The sequence below is a fragment of the Heptranchias perlo genome, chromosome 4 (genome assembly GCF_035084215.1).
Source record: "Heptranchias perlo isolate sHepPer1 chromosome 4, sHepPer1.hap1, whole genome shotgun sequence".
In the NCBI taxonomy this organism is placed as follows: Eukaryota; Metazoa; Chordata; class Chondrichthyes; order Hexanchiformes; family Hexanchidae; genus Heptranchias; species Heptranchias perlo.
The window spans coordinates 55,137,105-55,158,938 of record NC_090328.1 but is presented as its reverse complement, the minus strand read 5'-3'; the positions used below and the strand labels follow the sequence as shown (position 1 = coordinate 55,158,938).

At 43.9% G+C, this 21,834-nt stretch overlaps 1 protein-coding gene across 1 annotated transcript in view; it reads right to left on the bottom strand.

Annotated features, from left to right (window-relative positions):
* Positions 1-21,834, bottom strand: part of camk4 (calcium/calmodulin-dependent protein kinase IV) — a 196,647-nt gene that overhangs the window by 13,514 nt on the left and 161,299 nt on the right. Inside the window, exons 6-9 of the mRNA XM_067982948.1 lie at positions 21,039-21,129; positions 8,296-8,370; positions 5,638-5,713; positions 5,251-5,377 (exon numbers count right to left, since the gene is read on the bottom strand). Coding sequence (XP_067839049.1) covers positions 5,251-5,377; positions 5,638-5,713; positions 8,296-8,370; positions 21,039-21,129 — 369 coding nt within the window. The remainder of the gene's footprint in view (positions 1-5,250; positions 5,378-5,637; positions 5,714-8,295; positions 8,371-21,038; positions 21,130-21,834) is intronic.

Below are 21,834 nucleotides of genomic sequence, written 5' to 3'. Positions count from 1 at the left end.
TCTCTGAAATTTGCCTACAGATTTACTCCTCTATCTCCTTCTCATTATTTGGGTGTCTATAGTAATCACCCAGCAGTGTAACAGCTTCTTTTCTGTTCCTTAACTCTAACTAAATAGATTCAGTCTTTAAACCCTAAAGTATATTGTCCCTCTTTGGAACTGTAATATAATCCTTGATCAATACTGCCAACCCCACTCCTTTCTTTTTTCTTTCCTTATCCCTCCTAAATACATTGTAGCCGGGAATGTTTAGTTCCCATTCCTGCCCATGTTTAAGCCAGGTCTCCGTTATAGCCACTATATCATAACCACATGTGGCAACTTGTACCTGCAGCTCATCAACCTTATTTGTAACACTCCTCACATTAATTACAACACTATGCTAGTTTGCTTTGCTTTTTTCCTCCATCTAATTCCTGTTCTTTCTACACTATTCTTTATTCTGTGGCTGTTTGTCCCTCCTAGTTTTCTATACATCTTGTCTCTCCTCTCTGCTGCTACGTCCTGGTTCCCCTCCCCCTGCCAACTTAGTTTAAACCCTCCCCCACAGCAATAGTTAACCTCTCCGCGACGACACTGATCCCAGGCCTGTTCAGGTGCAACTCGTCCAGCTTATACAGGTCCCTCCTGCCCCAGAATTGGTCCCAATGCCCCAGGAATCTGAAGTCCCCTTTCCTGCACCACTTCTCCAGCCACGCAGTCACCTGTACTATCTTCCTGTTTCTGTACTCACTAGCACATGGCACTGGGAGTAATCCTGTGATTACCACCTTTGAAGTCCTGTTCTTTAATCTTTTTCCTAGTTCTTGAAATTCTGCCAGTAGGAATGGAGTTCAAGTTCTCCAGTTGTTTCTTCTCAAGCATGCTCTGCCCTTCAGATGTTGTTTTCCAATACAGTCTACTGTCATTAATTTGGGCACAACTGCTGCTATAATTTTTGCTGGATTAACAAATGTGTTGGACTATCAAATTCAATGCCTTTTAATTTTAAATAAACACACTCATCGAAATTTCAGCATAGAAGAAGACTGGTCAGCCCATCATGCCATTGCTGATGCTAGCTCTACTTTGGAGGTACTGGTTATAATCCCATTTCTCAACTGATGTTCAACTGTTACTTAGCACTTACATACATGAAAAAACTAACACTAACAATTTAACACCAATGCTTTAAAATACTTTAAGTACTGTAACTTCAAACACTACTGACAATACTGTTCTTGTTTAATAAAGAAGTTAGGGATTATTTTCTGTCTCCTCTGGATCTGCTGGAGTCTTATCATGATGAATGTTTTTCCCAATGTGAAGACTGTTTTCAGATTTTGACTGTGAAGTGCTCCAGTTAGTAAAGCCTTCTTGTAATCAACTGCAGACAGAACCAAATGTCACTGCTGTCATCACTATCTTTGCCCATGGTTGCAGAGGCTTGGGAGGGTGCATGTTCTGTCAACAGTCCTCATACAGTATGGATGCATTGCAGTAGATAAAACCATCCACACGTAGTGATATTGATGAAGTTGTGAAAGCAATAAAAGAGATCTGGCACCTGATTTTCATTGTTATGGGACCTCTTGTCAGTGATTGATCTGGCGCAGGTGTAGCCATATTGACAATAGTTTCTGCCTTCACCTCATTTCATTCTGTGTAGATGAAGAATAGTTTCACATCCAACATTCTTCTTCACATAACAAGTACAATTTGAAGTTTTTGAAGTACTGCTTACAGTACAGTCCCTTAGAATTGTGAATGATCCCAGCACCCACGGGCTTAATGTGGGCTGCTATATTGCGGCAGGAAGTGTAGGTAGACATGTGTCAGTGAGGTGTCCTCAAGGAAAGCTTTGCGCAGGAGCAAGATCAGTGTTGACCAAAAATGCACAACTCTTGATCAAAACTTGAGTTGCTGGAGTAGATCTTGACTTCGTGCGACCGTGTAAAATGGACAATAGCAAGTCGGCAGCCCGCTTTACATCTCTCCCTATTTTAATTTCCATTGAAATCAACATAGGGAGAGATGTAAAACAGGCTGCAAACTCGCTATTGCCCGTTTTACACTGTCAGACAAAGCCCAGATCTACCCCACTCTCTAAAGATAAACTAACCATCCAAACCTACTTGTTTATATACCATTTGACAATAAGATTTGGGCCAATGATTTTCTTGAAGCAGCAAGGGTGAATGTATTTCTAAATTACCAAGGGTTTCATTTGACCTGAGCCAGCTGAATTGATGGATAACATGACAGTCAAATGGACTTTTTTCTTTCTTTCTAGCACTGGCTCGCCACTTAAAAACAAGGAATTTTCATCGTAATTGTTGTCTTCTCTTGTAGCCCCTTTGCAACATTGGTATAGTTCACAGATCACACTTCAACATGATTTTTACATTTTAGGTCTTATAGTTTCATAGCCACACATTGCTGTAAAAAAGTTCTGGACATAAAGGTTCTCTCCCAGACCATAGGCCTGTGAACACATTCATTATAGACTGAAGTTATGGGCTCTCTGATCTGTAAAAGACATACAGAGAGCTTTATTCAGTCCTTTCTATTGATGGTGATGGTTTTGTATTCCTCTGGTGCTGTGAGCAGTGTTCAGCTACTTCGAATTTTCTCTGAGAATATTGGAAACCACTGACCTGCCAATTTTGATTCCAAATATTGATTCTGAAAATGCAGAGAACCATCCCTATGTCACTGAAATTATTTTTTTCTTTCTCCTGGAAGATTTCTTTCTTCATTTTCGCTGTGCACCTCTTTTTTCCTGCAGCAGCCATTTTTGATTTTGGTGAGAATTGTTAAAAAAAAAAGCCCAAATCAATTTGTTCTCCACTTTGGAATATCAGATTATAAGGATTATAAAGTGCAAAATGCACTGCACTAAACTGTTTACTGACCAGCAACCAGATAAATGAGGGATCTAGTTTAAAAAGTTCCAATTTAAACAAGGTAGACTGTACTGATAAGATTCCACCTCTTCATTTTCCTTGAAATCATTAGTCATTTTCCTTATCCTTCGGCGTGGCGATGGGTTCTTTGTCCGAACAGTCACTGAGTTAGCGATGTGGGTAAACTTTCCATGAATAAAAAGATTCCAAAATTTATGATTTTAAAATGAGCATCATGCTAGGACCAATATTTTACAAAGCGATTTTAATTCTATTGATTTTTTTTTCAAAATTATGAAATGCAAATATAGGAGGAGTTAAAATATGCTAGCTAATGTTACATATAGAGTTAACCCATATTGTATGTGCTTGATAGCTGAAGAAATTAATGATTTCATAGTTGTGTTTTTATAATTAACTTACCAGAGTTGGAACATTTGTCAGTGTGGGTTCCTCCTCCCTCAAAATATGAAATATTAAACATCCTCCTTTCTGTTATAGTCAGACTTTCTTTGTTGGTCCTGCTGCTTCATTTTTTTTGCCTTCTTTTTACAATTTGTGTCATGGGCCACTTAGAGTTGTGCACACTTTCCAGCTCACTCAGCAATGTTTTGATTATTTTGCATTACTTGTAGCAATTATTAATTAGTTTTTGAGCTGCTTTGTCCCAGGCCCAGAAGACATTAATAATTTTGTTGGTGATGCTGTACTACTTCCTGCCATTTGATGAATATGTAACACTTCTCTGAGGTGCGGTTTGCAAGTTACGTTAGTTTAGTATGTCACTTTCTATAATTTACTGCTCCAGAAACCAAGGAACGCACTAAACCAAGATCATGCTATTCATTTCTGTATACTGAGATGATAAAGTTGTACAATTGCTTACTTACTGGGCTGCTTGTTATCATTGGTGATAATTTACCATGAGTAAATTCAGAAAGTATCTTTCTCATGGTTCAGAGGCAAATATCCAGAATTCTCACATACTTACCATCAAAAGAGCCCTACTGCATGCAAATGGTGACTTCCGTCATGGTTTTCTTCATACAGCACCTCATCCTGTCCAACCCTACAGAGGATTGAATTGGTTTCTTTACAAAAAACACAATTTCCTGGCCCAGTTGACGTGTGTCAACGGGGCAATGTCATCTGTATAGCTGTCTTGCAACAAGTTACAAATTGCACATAATGATAGAATTCATCAAGTATTGGCTCTTAAACAGTTCTTCCTCCTCCAAATGGCTCCCAAGATACGTTTCATATGCGCCTGAAAGAATCTAAAGAATACACTCTCAAAATGGACAGAACTTTCTCTAACAAGTATCATGAATACATACACAGAGTGTTATTCACTTGTAAAATGGAGTGTAGTAACGGTAGGTTTCTATGGAAGAATGTTGGATTTCTAAAGAAAGATGAGCTAGGTAGGCCAAATGGTGTCCCTCATCTGTACTTACCTTTCTCAACACGCATACAAATTCCAATCATATCAGTGTCACTTCTTTATGCTTTGGTCTAACGACGTAATGTTTCTCTGCCTCCTGTTATATGCTATGGATCCACATGGAAAAATTTAGCAGGTTTAATGGAAGTTATGAATTGATAGTGATCCTAATACTCTGAAAAGAGAAACAATAATAACCTATGTATATATGTGTGTGTGTGTGTGTGTGTATCACACATACACCCCTCCTCACAGTGAGTTACTGGCCTCAACTGCACTACAAAGGGATGGCACAGACTGAAGACCTTGGCACTTCTCCATGTCACCTGGACTGCTTGCATGCACCTTATTACAGGTGGCTTTTGAGCAACATTAGTAGATGCCTGGGAGCAAGATGCCCACCTGCCCTCTTGATCATCAAAGATGGTGCATGGCTCAGAGACCCAAATAAAGAAAAGTACCTTTAAAAGGGGAGTTGTACCTAGGACAAATATAAGTAATTAAATTATGTTTGGGAGTCCATTCTCAGATTTAGATGATGGTGTACATTATTATTTAAACCTGTGTGTATTACTGCCTTATATTACACTCCTAATCATTATTGGTTCTTTAATTAAATGTAATCTCTCAAGTCCATCAGGCACACTTGGCTGATGCCTCAGATCTACAGTATAGACTGTCTAAAGAATCCAATAAACACTTCTGACTTCTGTTATAAAGTTATATTAATACCTGAAATTATTCAGCTCTTCATTTAATTTCTTAACAACATGGGGGTGAGGAATTAATGTACAACCATGGACTTGTAGTAGTGTTAGCCAGGATAGTCTTTGTAGTTGTTTAACATGAGCATCTATAATTTAGGCTAAACATAGGATGCAGCAGAACAAATTTGCAATTAAATTCTGTTGTCCCACTTACCAAGTCTTTTGCATTAAGTGAGACCTCATTCCACCAGGGGGAGACAAAGTCATAGTCACAGTTCAGAATCTTCTTAAACATGTATTGATCTCCCCTCTCGTCGTAGAATGGTTCAAAGCCACAAAGCCTGATAAAGGAATAAGAAAGTATCAGATAACAGGTATTCTCCATGTTGCTAACTTATACAAATTAGGGGAGCATGACACTTTGACTCATTGTTAGTTTGCACCACGGGGTTTGTACCTGGTGTTGGTACTAAATTACAGGGTTATTTCTGCTGAAGTACATGGATGTGTTTCTCATTCAGATTATTACTATACTCAATTATTGGAACATAAAAAAGTATGGAATAACTAAAGGCCTGATGCTACATTTTCAGAATCTTACAGTATGTAGGTGATGACTCCCACTGACCACATGTCAACCTCTGGTCCGTAGGCATAGCCTCGTAAGATTTCAGGAGCTGGGATGGAAAGAACAAATTAAGTTTAAATAAAATAAACAAGTACCAAGTGTAACATCTTAACCAAATAATTTCAGTTAAACTGTTTAAAAGGGTAAAACAGGATTGTGGGAACACTTTCATCTCCAAGTTCCCCTCTAAGTCACACACAACCCTGACTTGGACATATACAGTTGTTCCTTCTTGGTCACTGGGTCAGAATCCTGAAATTCTCTACCTAACACCATTACGACAGCACCATCAATACAAGGACTGAAGCAGTGCAAAGAGAAGGCCTACCAACACCTTCTCAGGGCAACTAAAGTTGGGCAATAAATGTAGCTTTGCTAGTATTGCCACATCTGAAGACTAAATACAAAAATGCAAACAGCAGTCCAAATATGGCAAAAAAGGAATACAAAGAATTGTAAATAACACTGTGAACTGAAGTTCTGCCGGTACATATAATAATGTACCAGAAGTCCGTTAGACTGCCCAGTGCAATGTGTTTTTATGCATACTGAGTCAGATCTGATGATGACCACTTTTAAAAAGAAACACAGATGCTGTAGAGAGGAACTCACTTATCAATTTGGTAACATTCCAATTATTTTTAAGCTACTGATATGACACATTCTTGTTGATGTCCTCTACAGAGCAGCTTCATAATTGAAATGGCTGACTTTATAAACATTCCTGAGAACAGGACAAAAGTTAAAAAACAATAACATGTTTATATCTTCAAAGTCTACGGTAAGTTTTTGACATTAGTATATTGTGCAAATATTTCAAATTTATATTTTGGTGAATCTTTTGTGCACATCAACGTGAAGGATGTTACTGCTGGGAAAAGGAACACTTTTCACCAATTTATTAGCATAAGGGTTAAATTCAGTATAAGGAATAATAGATTTCAATGTGCATTAACTCATATTTCAACCATTTCAAATTATATAATTATATAATTAAAAGTTCCATCAAGAAAATGATGCCAGTGTATGCATTGGGAGGCTTACTACCTTTCATCTATTGTTTACATGGATGGTGCTACTTTCTGTGTATCACATCAAAACTCTGAACTAATTTGTTTCACCTGGAAGGAAGTGACCATTGCATAGATTTATTTTTTGTTGTTTTACATTTTGCAGAGGTCTATCTGGAAACTTACCTGATGATTATGTATCTGAGATACAGGGCTGGATTTCCATCTTCTAAACCTCCTGAAATCAAGTGGTGTATCAGCTGAAAATTGGGAGGGGAGTCCTACTGCCGCGTCTCTGATCGACCAAGATTTTCCTCCGCCCAAACCCGAGGGAAAACCGTCGGCCATCCCTTCATCACTCCGCCGCATGCAAATGACGGCGGAAAGGCAGGGCACAGTAACCCTGGCCTATCGCCGCTGATCCCAGAGGCCTCTAGGAGAGGGTTGGCAGTAGCCCCTGGGTTAATGACCTACTGATGCCCTTTTTGGAGGGAAAGGGTAGTAGGCAATTCTCTCTTTCCTCAAGCCCCAAAACCAACCCTATTTTAGGTTTCGGTTCAATCTAAGGCTTAAATATAAGAACATAAGAAATAGGAGCAGGAGTAGGCCATATGGCCCCTTGAGCCTGCTCCACCATTCAATAAGATCATGGCTGATCTTCAACCTCAACTCCATTTTCCCGCCCGATCCCAATATCCCTCGATTCGCCTAGAGCCCAAAATTCTATCTATCTTAGCCTTGAATATACTCAATGACTGAGCATCCACAGCCCTCTGGGATAGAGAATTTCAAAGATTCACAACCCTCTGAGTGAAGAAATTCCTCCTCATCTCAGTCTTAAATGGCTGACCCCTTATCCTGAGACCATGCCCCCTTATTCTAGACTCCGCAGCCAGGGAAAACAACCTCTCTGCATCTACCCTGTCAAGCTCCCTCAGAATCTTATGTGTTTCAATTAAATCACCTCTCATTCTTCTAAACTCCAGAGAGTATAGGCCCATTCTACTCAATCTCTCCTCATAAGACAACCCTCTCATCCCACGAATCAATCTAGTGAACCTTCATTGCACCGCCTCCAAGGCAAGTGTATCCTTCCTTAGATAAGGAGACCAAAACTGCACACAGTACTACAGGTGACGTCTCACTAAAGCCCTGTACAATTGTAGTAAGACTTCCTTACTCTTGTACTCCAATCTCCTTGCAATAAATCTGTTTTATTCCACTTCATTGGGGCTGCTTTAAGTGGCCTCCTCTCTTCTGGTCTACAGTGGCTGTTCCACATCTGGAGCGGAAATCCCATTGGGAACTCGCCCACATAGATATTGACCCCGACCAAGAAACTGAATTAGGGTCACGGCAGAGTGGAAGTCCTGCAAGAGGAGGGAAATCTAGCCCACGGTCTCCGTGGTTCCACTGAGTCCAAGCATCTGTTTCCCAGGTACTTCAGGGAGGGAATGGTTCTCAGATGGTCTAAAGAAGCTCTCCCTTCTGGCCTTTTACATCATTTTCTGGTCTTTCAGACCATCAACATATATAGGAGTTGAATGAATATAAATGTTCATATCCACAGGACAGATAAAGAATATCTGGAAATTAATGTTTATATAATCATAAAACCTACCACAGTATCCTGGCGTTCCACATACAGTCTTCATGGTCACCTGATCATCCACAATTTTGGAAAGTCCAAAATCAGCTAAAAAAAAAGAACAAAAGTGCACTGTTCAGTCTTCCTCCTGCTGCATTATTTTATTTCCTGAAACATTAAAGATGAACTTTATGAAATTGTTTTAAAAACAATTCTGAAGGATAAGCCGGTGGGGGAAGGGGTTAAGTTGGTTAACCCCCGAAAACGGGCACTGGGATCGTGGTGCGTGATTAACCGGTGCCTGGTCTTTGCAATGCAGGCAGCACATAACATTTGTACTGCCTGGTGATTTCAATGATTGTTGTGGCTGCAAGCACCAGCAGGGGGCCCCAATATCAGGAGTGGCGAGCACCACTAAAAGGCAGTCTGCACTTCTTAAAGGGGAGATACACTGTGGCTGCAGGAAGTGGTGGAAGTCAATTGTGAAGTGAATCTGTGCTGCAATATAGTGAAGCATGGTAATGATGGGAACTCTGGAATTTTTAACGAGCAACAACTTGGCTGCTCAAAGTTTGCAAGACTCATATTTTCAAAATATAAGATGAGTCTGAACGGAGATCAAAAATCGCACACGTAAAACATAGTTGCAGGTCTCGTCCTTATCTTTAAAAACTGTTGTTTTGTAATAAAATATACTAGAAGCCTTGGTGCAAGAGGTGGACAGAAGGAAGGGCATCCTATATCCGCAGGGGGGGGCAAGAGGCCCTCCAGACATATGCTCCCGAGGCAATGGAAGGCAGTAGGGGACAAGATCAATGCCAGGAGCATAGTACCATGAACATGGATGCAGAGCAGGAAGAAGTGCAATGATTTGACACGAGTGGTCAAGATGCGTGAGTTGAACTGTCAAATGGGATATCCTACCAAATGCATCATTAGCCTCATCCACTGCTCCACGCACTACACCCCCATCAGCCACTACCAACAAACTCTTTCAATCAGTACTCAACTCTCCCAATCAGATGCTTCATCTCACCCTCACACATTGCCACTGGAACGTGGAGTTGCAATATAGCAGCGGTCCCTTTAAATCAGCATTGCACACTCATTTATGTTATAACCTCCCTACTCTACATGCTGCTGGCGTTCGTTAGGTGTGCATGCGCAACCACCTTTACCCAGATGGCGACCTACGCACATCGCGCCATAAGTGTGCACGCGCATCTCGGACAACATTTTCAGGGCTTAGGTGTCCGTGTAGTGCCCACAACTCACAGGTCAAACACACTGGCAGCTATTCAACCATGGCAGCCACATCACCCAAACATCTTGCAGGATGCTCACTGACACACGTCCTGCTTTCTTGAGGGAGAAGTTGGAGAAGAAGGCAGCAAGTGGCAATGGCTCGTTGGAAGATGAACCTGCTGTCTTCTCTCAGATGACAGCATTCCTGTCCCACCCCTGCCACTCCGCCAGTGCCCTTGCTGTTGCATGTCAGCTAGCCAGCCCACTCCCTGTAAAGCACTGAAACTTTATTTTAGGAACATAGGAAGAGGAGTAGGCCGTATAGCCCCTTGAGCCTGTTCTGGCATGCAATGAGATCATGACTGATCTGTGACCTAACTCCATATACTTGCCGTAGCCCCATATCCCTTAGTACCTTTGGTTAACAACAACATATCAACCTCAGATTTAAAATTAACAATTGAGCTAGGATCAACTGCTGTTTGTGGAAGAGAGTTTCAGACTTTTACCACCCTTTGCATGTAGAAGTGTTTCCTAACTTCACTCCCAAAAGTCGTGGCTCTAATTTTTAGCTCTAATTTTTGTCCCCTAGTCCTAGTATTTAAGTATAGGAGACCTCCAAAAACAGGTACAAATACATCAGCAGCCAGAAGATATAATCCAGCAACTAATCTGTAACTCCTACATGATCCCTTTAAATAGCGCTGGTTTGGGGTCCTCCATGCCATTTAAGACCTATCCAGCTGTGCGAGGTTAAGACAGTGCGTTGGCTGGAACGTGGAGTTGCAAAATAGCAGCAGTCCCTTTGCACTGATGTATGTCATAACCTTCCTACTTTACATGCTGCCAGCGTTCGTTAGGTGTACATGCGCAACCACCTTTACCCTGCGCGCATCTCGGACAACATTTTCAGGGCTTAGGTGTCCGTGTAGCGCCTACAGAACGGGAGCTATGCGGCCCAATTTAGCCCCCGACGAGTCCAGTGATTAAGACAGTTCCTTCATACTACTGCAGTAATGGGACGAGTGCAAGCAGCACCTGACACATAAATCTGCCAACCATGGGCTCGATTTTCAAGCTGAAGTGCAGGTGCATTGGGGGTCCGAAAATCGGGGAAATCCCGAGTGGGTGAGGAAGCCGGCTCCAACCCGCCGACTTCTGGGTTCCCCACAGATGCATCTGCGTGCGCACGCGCCTCACGAATGCGGAAGCGCCACCACCAATTAAAGCCGGCAATGTTGGTTAACACAGTTATTTAGATAGTTTAAGTAATTGAAGTAGTTCATTTCATGGTGATTGAGGAAGGGGACCGATTTTCATTCAGCCTCAGCGTGTTTCCTGTGCGTGGGAAACACTCCATGTTTTGGGAGACGTGTTTCAGCCAGCAGCCAGTTGGACATTGAAATGCTTGTTTGACAGATGGGGATAAAAGGTGAGTTATTGCAGCAGGGCACTCTGTTCTTTCAAACAAACTTTTGTCTGGGAGATCTTTGTGTTTACACTGAAAATTCTTAGTTTCCACTCAGAATTCTTCGGTTGACACATATTTACCAACTTTTCGGACCCCCTCAAACTGACACCATCAGGATGGGGGGGTGCCATGGCTACATTCACCACTACATCCGAGGACGAGCAACATCACCAGCCTCAGCAGGCACAGCGTGAACTTCTGCCATTTGGAGCTCCACAACACATTACTGTGCCACAGGCACCTGCACAAGAGTCACAGGGCCAACAGACCAAGGCTCAGCTATCTGGACCTCTCTGAGGAGCAGAGCATACGGAGGCTCGGAATGAGTCGCCAGGTAGTCGCAGACATCTGCAGCCTCCTTCATGCCGAGCTGCTCCCGGCTGGGCTGAGCGGCATCTCATTACCGTTGCTGTCAAAGTCACCAATGCCCTCAACTTCTTTGCCTCCATATCATTCCAGGGTGCCGCCGGGGTCTCTCAGTTGTCCGCACAGAAGTGCATAAAGGTCACTGACGGTTTGTTTCACAGGGCCTCGCAATGCATCAACTTCCCCATGGACGACCTCATCCAGACGGAGAGGGCAGTTGGATTCCACTCTGTGGCTGGCTTCCCACGATGCAGGGTGCAATCGATTGCACCCAGATAGCAATCAGAGCACCTCCACACGAGCCAGTTCATCAACAGAAAGGGGTATCATTCCATCAACGCTCAGCTCGTTCGTGACCACTGCAAAAGATTCCTTCACGTGTGCGCCAGATTCCCTGGCAGCTGCCACGATTCCTTCATTCTGAGGGAACCCAACATCCCGGGCTCTTCCACGCACCGAACATCTTTAAGGGCTAGCTCATCACGGACAAAGGATACTCCCTGCACACGTGGCTCATGACACCTCTGAGGAACCCCATCACCGAGCAACAGCGTCGATACAACAACAGCCACATCGCCAACAGGTCTACAACTGAGCATGCTATAGGGATGTTCAAGATGCAATTTAGGTGCCTTGATCGTTCTGGGGGAGTGCTTCACTACGCACCAGACAGAGTGGGATGCATTACAGTAGTGTGCTGTGTCCTGCACAACATAGCACAACAGAGAGGGATGTCTCTTGAGGAGGCCCCATCCACATCTGCCATCCATATTGAGGAGGAGGAGGAGGACGAACCCATGGCTAGAGCAGCGGCTCACCTGGCTGCTCATGAGGCCAGGGAGTCAATCCTGAACGGATCTCCTAACATCAGAAAGTGTGAAGAGTCCAGTCCTCAGGCCACCTGGAAAGAGCAGTGCCAACACCAGCTGCCCCCGCGCCCCTGTCACAGTCCTACAACTACACATACACTCACTGTAAAGTGACCCAATGGGTGACAGCAAGTGTTTTTTTTTATTTGTTCATGGGATGTGGGCGTCGCTAGTGAGGCCGGCATTTATTGCCCATCCCTAATCGCCCTTGAGAAGGTGGTGGTGAGCCGCCTTCTTGAACCGCTGCAGTCCGTGTGGTGAAGGTTCTCCCACAGTGCTGTTAGGAAGGGAGTTCCAGGATTTTGACCCAGCGATGATGAAGGAACAGCGATATATTTCCAAGTCGGGATGGTGTGTGACTTGGAGGGGAACGTGCAGGTGGTGTTGTTCCCATGTACCTGCTACTCTTGTCCTTCTAAGTGGTAGAAGTCGCAGATTTGGGAGGTGCTGTTGAAGAAGCCTTGGCGAGTTGCTGCAAAGCATCCTGTGGATGGTACACACTGCGGCCACTGTGCGCCGGTGGTAAAGGGAGTGAATGTTTAGGGTGGTGCATGGGGTGCCAATCAAGCGGGCTGCTTTGTCCTGGATGGTGTCGAGCTTCTTGAATGTTGTTGGAGCTGCACTCATCCAGGCAAATGGAGAGTATTCCATCACACTCCTGACATGTGCCTTGTAGATGGTGGAAAGGCTTTGGGGAGTCAGGAGGTGAGTCACGCCGCAGGAGTTGGACTCCTCTATCCTCTGCGCTATTGTGGCCAGTGTGCGTGGCACCTGTTCCGGAACCTCGCAAAGGTGCTGCTGTCCTTCGATCATTCTTCTTTTAAAGAATGGCCCCCGGGGTTCAGCATCTGCATCCAGCTGAGCAGAGCCTGAAGAGGAGTGCGCCCAACGACATGGACTCTCCCCAGATGCCCCTGCCACCAGTGTCTGCTCGTGCTCACTTGTGTGTGATGACTCACCGGGTGCCAACCCAACTAACTGACTACTAGGACCCACCGAGGTGTGAGTATCTGTGCTGGTGGATGGCTCGCTATGATGTGACGGTGCACCCTCAGATGCCGGGAGCTCCACTGAGGAACCTCCTTTGCCGTCACTATGGTCGTCGAAGGGCCTGGAAGAGAACAGAAGGCAATATTAAGCACCATCACAGATGTGTCATGTTGCGATGAGCATACTGAGGTGTTGAGGATGGCAAGCATTCTTAACATCAATTCATGTTGTGTGTGATGAATGTTAAAGTCGTTTCACCAGATGTTTGTGGGGTGTCAGTCTCGGCGTCACCAATGGACAGGCACTCGAGGGTACGGCTGATCTCCAGCGCCTCCTGCTCCCCGTCTGTGAGGACCACTATTTGTTGTGGCCTCCCTCCAGTCCTCGCCCTCTTGTGTGCATTTTGCACTCTCTTCTCCTGCAAGGGGAGAAAGTACAGGCGAGTGAGTGAGTGATGGTAAAGTAGCCAGCCACTGCTTTGGATGAGGCTGACCATGAAAGAGATGCATCAGAGGGTGAGTATGAGACAGAGCCATCACATTAGATGAGGATTGGGGTGAGTGGTAATGGTGGGGTGACTAATGGGGAGGTGAGGAAGTGCCAAGGAAGTGCAGGTTAGTTGAGGATCAGCCTTAAGTGGGTGTGAGGAGTGATGTGATGGAGTAGTCTTGGCAGTGCAGAATGAATTGAGGGGGTGGTGCGGTGATGTGGAACATGGAATGCAGGAGAATCAATAAGCGTACTCACTTTTGCTGACCTAGTTAGGTAATTGAAGCGCTTCCTGCACTGGACCCAGGTGCGGGAGATGTTGCTGCTGCTGGTGACCTCCTCTGTCACCTCGAGCCAGGCCTTCTTGGTGGCAGAGGCAGGGCACTTCCTTCCGTCCAGGGGGTAAAACATTTCCCTCCTCCTCCTCACCCTGACCAGTAGCTGCTGCAGCGAGGCATCATTAAATCTTGGAACAGCCTTGCCACTGTGCTGCTCTATTGTGCGTTTTTGGTGTTTGCTGCAGCAAAAGCCTTTGAAGCAATGGCCCTTTAAATAGAGCCACTCCAGCTGACAGCCTGTCATGCGGGTGCGCAGTCCACCCACTGCGCAGCTTTCGGACGGCAAACCCGGAAGCCACGTTATGGGTCACCAATTAACTCGCGACTGCATGGGAAACAATAAAATTTTATTAGTCGGGTTACCCATGCACCCATTGACACCCCCCCCACCCCCGCTGCCATTTGAAAATCGAGCCCCATATGTTCAATGAGTTTTGTCAGGTTTTGTGGGGACAGAGTCAAGAGAACTAACCCAGAGCAGCTCTTCCAATAAACAAATAGCCTTTAGGCACTGACTCAGATTCCAGTCTCAGTACTTAAGACAAATTTGGTGGAAATGAACTGGCCATTTGCTGAATTTAACAAAGGATGGATTCTAATAATTAAAGCATTAAATCAATTTGAATTGCAAAATCCAAAGCAGACAGCAATTGTGAACTGTGATTCAAATCAATAATGTTATCAAGGTGTTTAGATGAAAGAATTAAGTTCAAGAGTGAAGGCTGAGTGCTTTTTATCTATCATCTGAACCCAAGATTCAGCCATACCCATGAAATTATTGCAGGTAACTTATTATTCTTTTACTATATGCAATTTTATTTTTATCGGGTGGTTTTATTTAGGTTTGGGTCAAATTTTGTTCCAACAGTGGCAATCAGTAAGGACACTACATCCAGGCCTAGAAGTTAGTTTAGGCCAGTTTTGAAGCGCTAAATGGGCACAGGGAACGATTCCTGCACCGGAGACAGAGAACCTTGATATCATGATGTATGATTTGTCCATCAATAAAAATAGCCCATTTGAACTCTAGGCCCTCAAAATTCAAACAGATTAAACCAGAAAATAATGAATATAAATACAAATAGGACAGAATTGCCGAGGCTTTGAGGATTCAAGCAGCAAGGCTCAAGGGCCACATGGGGGCTATGCACTGCAGTTTGGACACCACTGCTCTAGAAAATGGCTGACTGCGGGTTGGGTATTGGCATTGAATGTGATTCTATTAATTTCCTCAACATTTCTAATGTCACCGTTATAATATAGAATCAATTCTAGTTGATGTGCTTCTATAATATACTGAGGGGTGTTGATGCTCTACAAATAGGGTATTGCCTTAACACCAGCAATCCCAGTATATTACTGAATTTCTTCAAGTTAAACAATTTATGATGTGGATTTATTTTTGGAATCAATTCTAAACACATCACCCAAAATCAATAGTTACACAACTAAAAATAAGAACATAAGGAATAGAAGCAGAAGTAGGCCATCCGGCCCCTTGAGCATGCTCTGCCATTCAATCATGGCTGATCTTCTACCTCAATGCCATTTTCCTGCACCATCCCCATATCCCTTGATGCCTTTAATATCTGGAAATCTATCGATCTCTGTTTTGAATGTACTCAATGACTGAGCCACCACAGCCCTATGGGGTAGAGAATTCCAAAGATTCACCACCCTCTGAATGAAGAAATTTCTCCTCAACTCAGTCCTAAATGGCCGACCCCTTATTCTGAGACTGTAACCTCTGGTTCTAGACTCCCCAGCCAGGGGAAACATCCTCCTTGTATCTACCCTGTCGAGCCCTGTAAGAATTTTGTATGTTTCAATGAGATCACCTCTCATTCTTCTAAACTCTAGAGAATACAGGCCTAGTGTACTCAATCTCTCCTCATACGACAATCTTGCCATCCCAGGAATCAGTCTGGTGAACCATCGTTTCACTCCTTCTATGGCAAGTATATCCTTTCTTAGGTAAGGAGTCCAAAATTGTACATTATACTCCAGGTGCGGTCTCACCAAGGTCCTATATAATTGCAATAAGACATCTTTACTCCTGTACTCAAATCCTCTTGTAATAAAGGCCAACATACCATTTGACTTCCTAATTGCTTGCTGCACCTGCATGTTAGCTTTCAGTGACTCATGTACAAGGACACCCAGGTGCTTTTGAACATCAACATTTCCCAATCTCTCACTATTTAAAAAATACTCTGCATTTCTATTTTTCCTACCAAAGTGGATAACTTCACATTTTTCCACATTATATTCCATCTGCCATGTTCTTGCCCACTCACTTAGCCTGTCTATATCCCCTTGAAGCCTCTTTGCATCCTCCTCACAACTCACATTCCCACCTAGTTTTGTGTCAACAGCAAACTTGGAAATATTGCATTTGGTCCCCTCTCCAAATCATTGATATAGATTGTGAATAGCTGGGGCCCAAGCACCAATCCATGCGGTACCCCACTGATCACAGTCTGCGAACCTGAAACAGACCGGTTTATTCCTACTCTTTGTTTTCTGTTTGTTAACCAATTCTCAATCCATGCCAGTATATTACCCCCAATTCCATGTGCTCTAACTTTGTTCACCAACCTCCTGTGTGGGATCTTATCGAAAGCCTTCTGAAAATCCAAATACACCACTTCCACTGGTTCCCCCTTATCTATTCTACTAGTTACACCCTCAAAGGGTATGGTAGCATAGTGGTTATGTCCTGGGACTAATAATCCAAGGGTCATGAGTTCAAATCCCACCACTAGCAGCTAGGGAAATTTAAATTCAATTAATTAAAATAAAATCTGAAATTAAAACAACTAGTATCAATAATGGTAGCCATAAAAGCCTATCTGTTTCACTAATGTCCTTTAAGGAAGGAAACCTTCTGACCTATATATTACTCTAGACCCACAGCAATGTGGTTGATTCTTAATTGCCCTCTGAAATGGCCTAACAAGCCACTCAGTTGTAAAATCTTGCTAAAACAAGTCATAATAAGAATAAAACTGGACGGACCACCAGGCACTGGACACACAAAAGCAAACCAAGCCCAGTTGACCTGACAAAGTCCTCCTCACCAACATTTGGGGACTTGTGCCAAAATTGGGAGAGCTGTCCCACAGACTAGTCAAGCAACAGCTTGACCATAGCCGTACTCACAGAATCATACCTTTAAGCCAACATCCCAGACTCTTCCATCACCATCCCTGGGAATGTCCTGTCCCACCAGCAGGACAGACTGGGTATCACTGTACCACTACCTCTGGTCAGTCAGGAGGGAGTGGCCCTGGGAGTCCTCAACATTGACTCTTGGACCCCATGAAATCTCATGGCATCAGGTCAAACATGGGCAAGGAAACCTCCTGCTGATTTACCACCTTCCGCCCTCCCTCAGCTGATGAATCAGTCCTCCTCCATGTTGAACACCACTATGGATGGAAGCACTGAGGGTAGCAAGGGCACAGAATGCACTCTGGGTGGAGGACTTCAATGTCCATCACCAAGAGTGGCTCGGTAGCACCACTACTGACCAAGCTGGCCGAATCCTGAAGGACGGAACTGCCAGACTGACATGAGGGAAAAGCCAACTTGACCTCGTCCTCACCAATCCACCTGTCGCAAATGCATCTGTTCATGACAGTATCGATAGGAGTGGCCACCGCACAGTCCACGTGGAGACGAAGTCCCGTCTTCGTACTGAGGACACCGTCCAACGTGTTGTGTGGCACTACCACCGTGCTAAATGGGATAGATTCAGAACAGATCCAGCAGCTCAAAACTGGGCATCTGTGAGGTGCTGTGGGCCATCAGCAGCAGCAGAATTGTATTCCAGCACAATCTGTAACCTCATGGCCCGGCATATTCCTCACTCTACCATTACCAACAAGCCAGGGGATCAACCCTGGTTCAATGAGGAGTGTAGAAGAGCATGCCAAGAGCAGCACCAGGCGTACCTAAAAATGAGGTGCCAACCTGGTGAAGCTACAACTCAGGACTACATGCATGCTAAACAGCGGAAGCAACATGCTATAGGCAGCGATTCCACAACCAACCGATCAGATCAAAGCTCTGCAGTCCTGCCACATCCAGTCGTGAATGGTGGTGGACAATTAAACAACTAACAGGCGGAGGAGGCTCTGTAAACATCCCCATCCTCAATGATGGCAGAGTCCAGCACGTGAGTGCAAAAGACAAGGCTGAAGCATTTGCAACCACCTTCAGCCAGAAGTGCCGAGCGGATGATCCATCTCGGCCTCCTCCCGATATCCCCACCATCACAGAAGCCAGTCTTCAGCCAATTCGATTCACTCCACGTGGTATCAAGAAACGGCTGAGTGCACTGGATACAGCAAAGGCTATGGGCCCCGACAACATCCTGGCTGAAGACTTGCGCTCCAGAACTAGCCGCGCCTCTAGCCAAGCTGTTCCAGTACAGCTACAACACTGGCATCTACCTGACAATATGGAAAATTCCCAGGTATGTCCTGTCCACAAAAAACAGGACAAATCCAATCCGGCCAATTACCGCCCCATCAGTCTACTCTCAATCATCAGCAAAGTGATGGAAGGTGTCGTCAACAGTGCTATCAAGCGGCACTTACTCACCAATAACCTGCTCACCGATGCTCACTTTGGGTTCCGCCAGGACCATTCGGCTCCAGACCTCATTACAGCCTTGGTCCAAAAATGGACAAAAGAGCTGAATTCCAGAGGTGAAGTGAAAGTGACTGCCCTTGACATCAAGGTAGCATTTGACCGACTGTGGCACCGAGGAGCCCTTGTAAAACTGAAGTCGATGGGAATCAGGGGGAAAACTCTCCAGTGGCTGGAGTCATACCTAGCACAAAGGAAGATGGTAGTGGTTGTTGGAGGCCAATCATCTCAGCCCCAAGACATTGCTGCAGGAGTTCCTCAGGGCAGTGTCCTAGGCCCAACCATCTTCAGCTGCTTCATCAATGACCTTCCCTCCATCATAAGGTCAGAAATGGGGATGTTCGCTGATGATTGCACAGTGTTCAGTTCCATTCGCAACCCCTCAGATAATGATGCAGTCCGAGCCCGCATGCAGCAAGACCTGGACAACATCCAGGCTTGGGCTGATAAGTGGCAAGTAACATTCGCACCAGACAAGTGCCAGGCAATGACCATCTCCAACAAGAGAGAGTCTAACCACCTCTCCTTGACATTCAACGGCATTACCATCGCCGAATCCCCCACCATCAACATCCTGGGGGTCACTATTGGCCAGAAACTTAACTGGACCAGCCATATAAATACTGTGGCTACAAGAGCAGGTCAGAGGCTGGCTATTCTGCGGCGAGTGACTCACCTCCTGAGTCCCCAAAGCCTTTCCACCATCTACAAGGCACAAGTCAGGAGTGTGATGGAATACTCTCCACTTGCCTGGATGAGTGTAGCTCCAACAACACTCAAGAAGCTTGACACCATCCAGGGCAAAGCAGCCAGCTTGATTGGCACCCCATCCACCACCCTAAACATTCACTCCCTTCACCACCGGCGCACTGTGGCTGCAGTGTGTACCATCCACAGGATGCACTGCAGCAACTCGCCAAGGCTTCTTCGACAGCACCTCCCAAACCCGTGACCTCTACCACCTAGAAGGACAAGGGCAGCAGGCATATGGGGACAACAGCACCTGCATGTTCCCCTCCAAGTCACACACCATCCCGACTTGGAAATATATCGCCATTCCTTCATCGTCACTGGGTCAAAATCCTTGAACTCCCTTCCTAATAGCACTGTGGGAGAACCTTCACCACACGGACTGCAGCAGTTCAAGAAGGCGGCTCACCACCACCTTCTCAAGGGCAATTAGGGATGGGCAATAAATGCTGGCCTCGCCAGCGACGCCCACATCCCATGAATGAATAAAAAAAAAACTCCAATAGGTTTGTCAAACATGATTTCCCTTTCATAAATCCATGTTGACCCTGCCAAATCCTAATATTATTTTCTAAGTGTCCTGTTATCACATCTTTTTTATAATAGATTCTAGCATTTTCCTTACTACTGATGTCAGGCTAACAGGTCTGTAGTTCCCTGTTTTCTCTCTCCCTTCTTTCTTAAATAGTGGGGTCACATTTGCTACCCTCCAATCTACAGGAACTGTTCCGGAATCTGTAGAATTTTGGAAGATGACAACCAATGCATCCACTATCTCTGAAGCCACCTCTTTCAAAACCCTGGGATGTGGATCATCAGATCCTTGGGATTTATTGACTTTCAGTCCCATTAATTTCTCTCGCACTATTTTTTTTACTAATACTAATTTCTTTCAGTTCCTCATTCTCGCCAGACCTTTGGTTCTCTCGTATTTCTGGGAGGTTTTTTGTGTCTTTTTCCGTGAAGTAATTTATCAACACCGCACAATAATTTAACATTCTCATATTGACAAAAACATACATTTTAATAATATAAATCATAAGGTTGAAATTTACTGGGAAATTGTGAACTTGTTTCTTATTATTGTATGGCAATGGAGATTGGATTTACACTCTGGGCTGCTGAAACATCATTTATTTAGTTGATTTTATCGATGTTTGCATTGGAAGCTTTGTTCTGCTTTGTAATTACTGGATTAAATGCTGCACTTCAGACAGAATTGAAATACAAGTGCAGCATCACTTCCGGTTCATGTAAATACAAAAGTAGAGGTTTGTGAATTATTCATGATGTGATTGTGACATGCTTTGCTAATTCCTGCTTTTTAAAATTAAAATAGCTTCCACTCTTAGACCAGTGCAACATTTATCAAATGATTAAGTGCGATGCATGTTTCACATTTTTGAACAGAATGTGGAGGGTACTTTTAACACCTTTAAATTGGCCACCATATTGTGCCATAGTGCTTTTCTGCAGCTAAAATAATATCTTAATAATAAGCTATTTGCAAGAAGGAAAAGCAGCTAGCCAATTTTTTGACATAATCTGTCTATTAAGCATCTCCTACAAATGCAGAGTGTGAAAGCTATTTACACAACTCACCTATTTTTAACAGTGCATCTGGAGCAGGAGAAGCATAGAGAAGATTTTCAGGTTTGAGATCACGATGAACAATTCCATTTTCATGCAGATACTAGACAGGAAACAACAGACTCAGAGTAAGAAATGAATGCAGTTACCAGCAGCTGACACATGGCACTCAGCTAATGCCTATGAGTGCTATAATTAAGTCCTTTTATATTTAATCCACTAAGTGACATAGTGTAGAATCATTCATGTGTAACACACCTTTGCCAGAGGTAAATAAGGATGATCATAGGTTCATGATTATTATAATTGTATCTTCTATTTTTAATGGAATTATAGGAACCCTTTAAGTTCTAAATTTCCTCTATATTTCTAAGCACTTTTTGCAACACATGTAAGATAATTAAAATACTGTAGAGTGTTGATTTCTGAACTGTGGTTTGACCAGATTGTTTGCTTCACAGTTTATGCAGATTTAGGGATTTTTCTTTGGTGGGGGGGGCTTAGGGAAGAACATTGAAATAAAAATGGTCCTACACAACAGAACCCCTATAAAGCAGTGTATTTTTTCTCAGTGACGATCTCTCTTCCTGTCAGGTGATACTATTATAATACTGGACTGATATCCTGACAACGTTGTAGAACACCCTCTTGCTGTCACAATTATGGACAGCTAAACAACAAAAGTTAGTGGCCACAGATAGAGTGGGTGACAGAAATGAAAACTACAGTGATAAACCTTCAATGTGAAAGCTCCTAAAGGAAAATAAGACACACAAAAAAATTTTGTAAGTACATTTAGAGCTGTGAT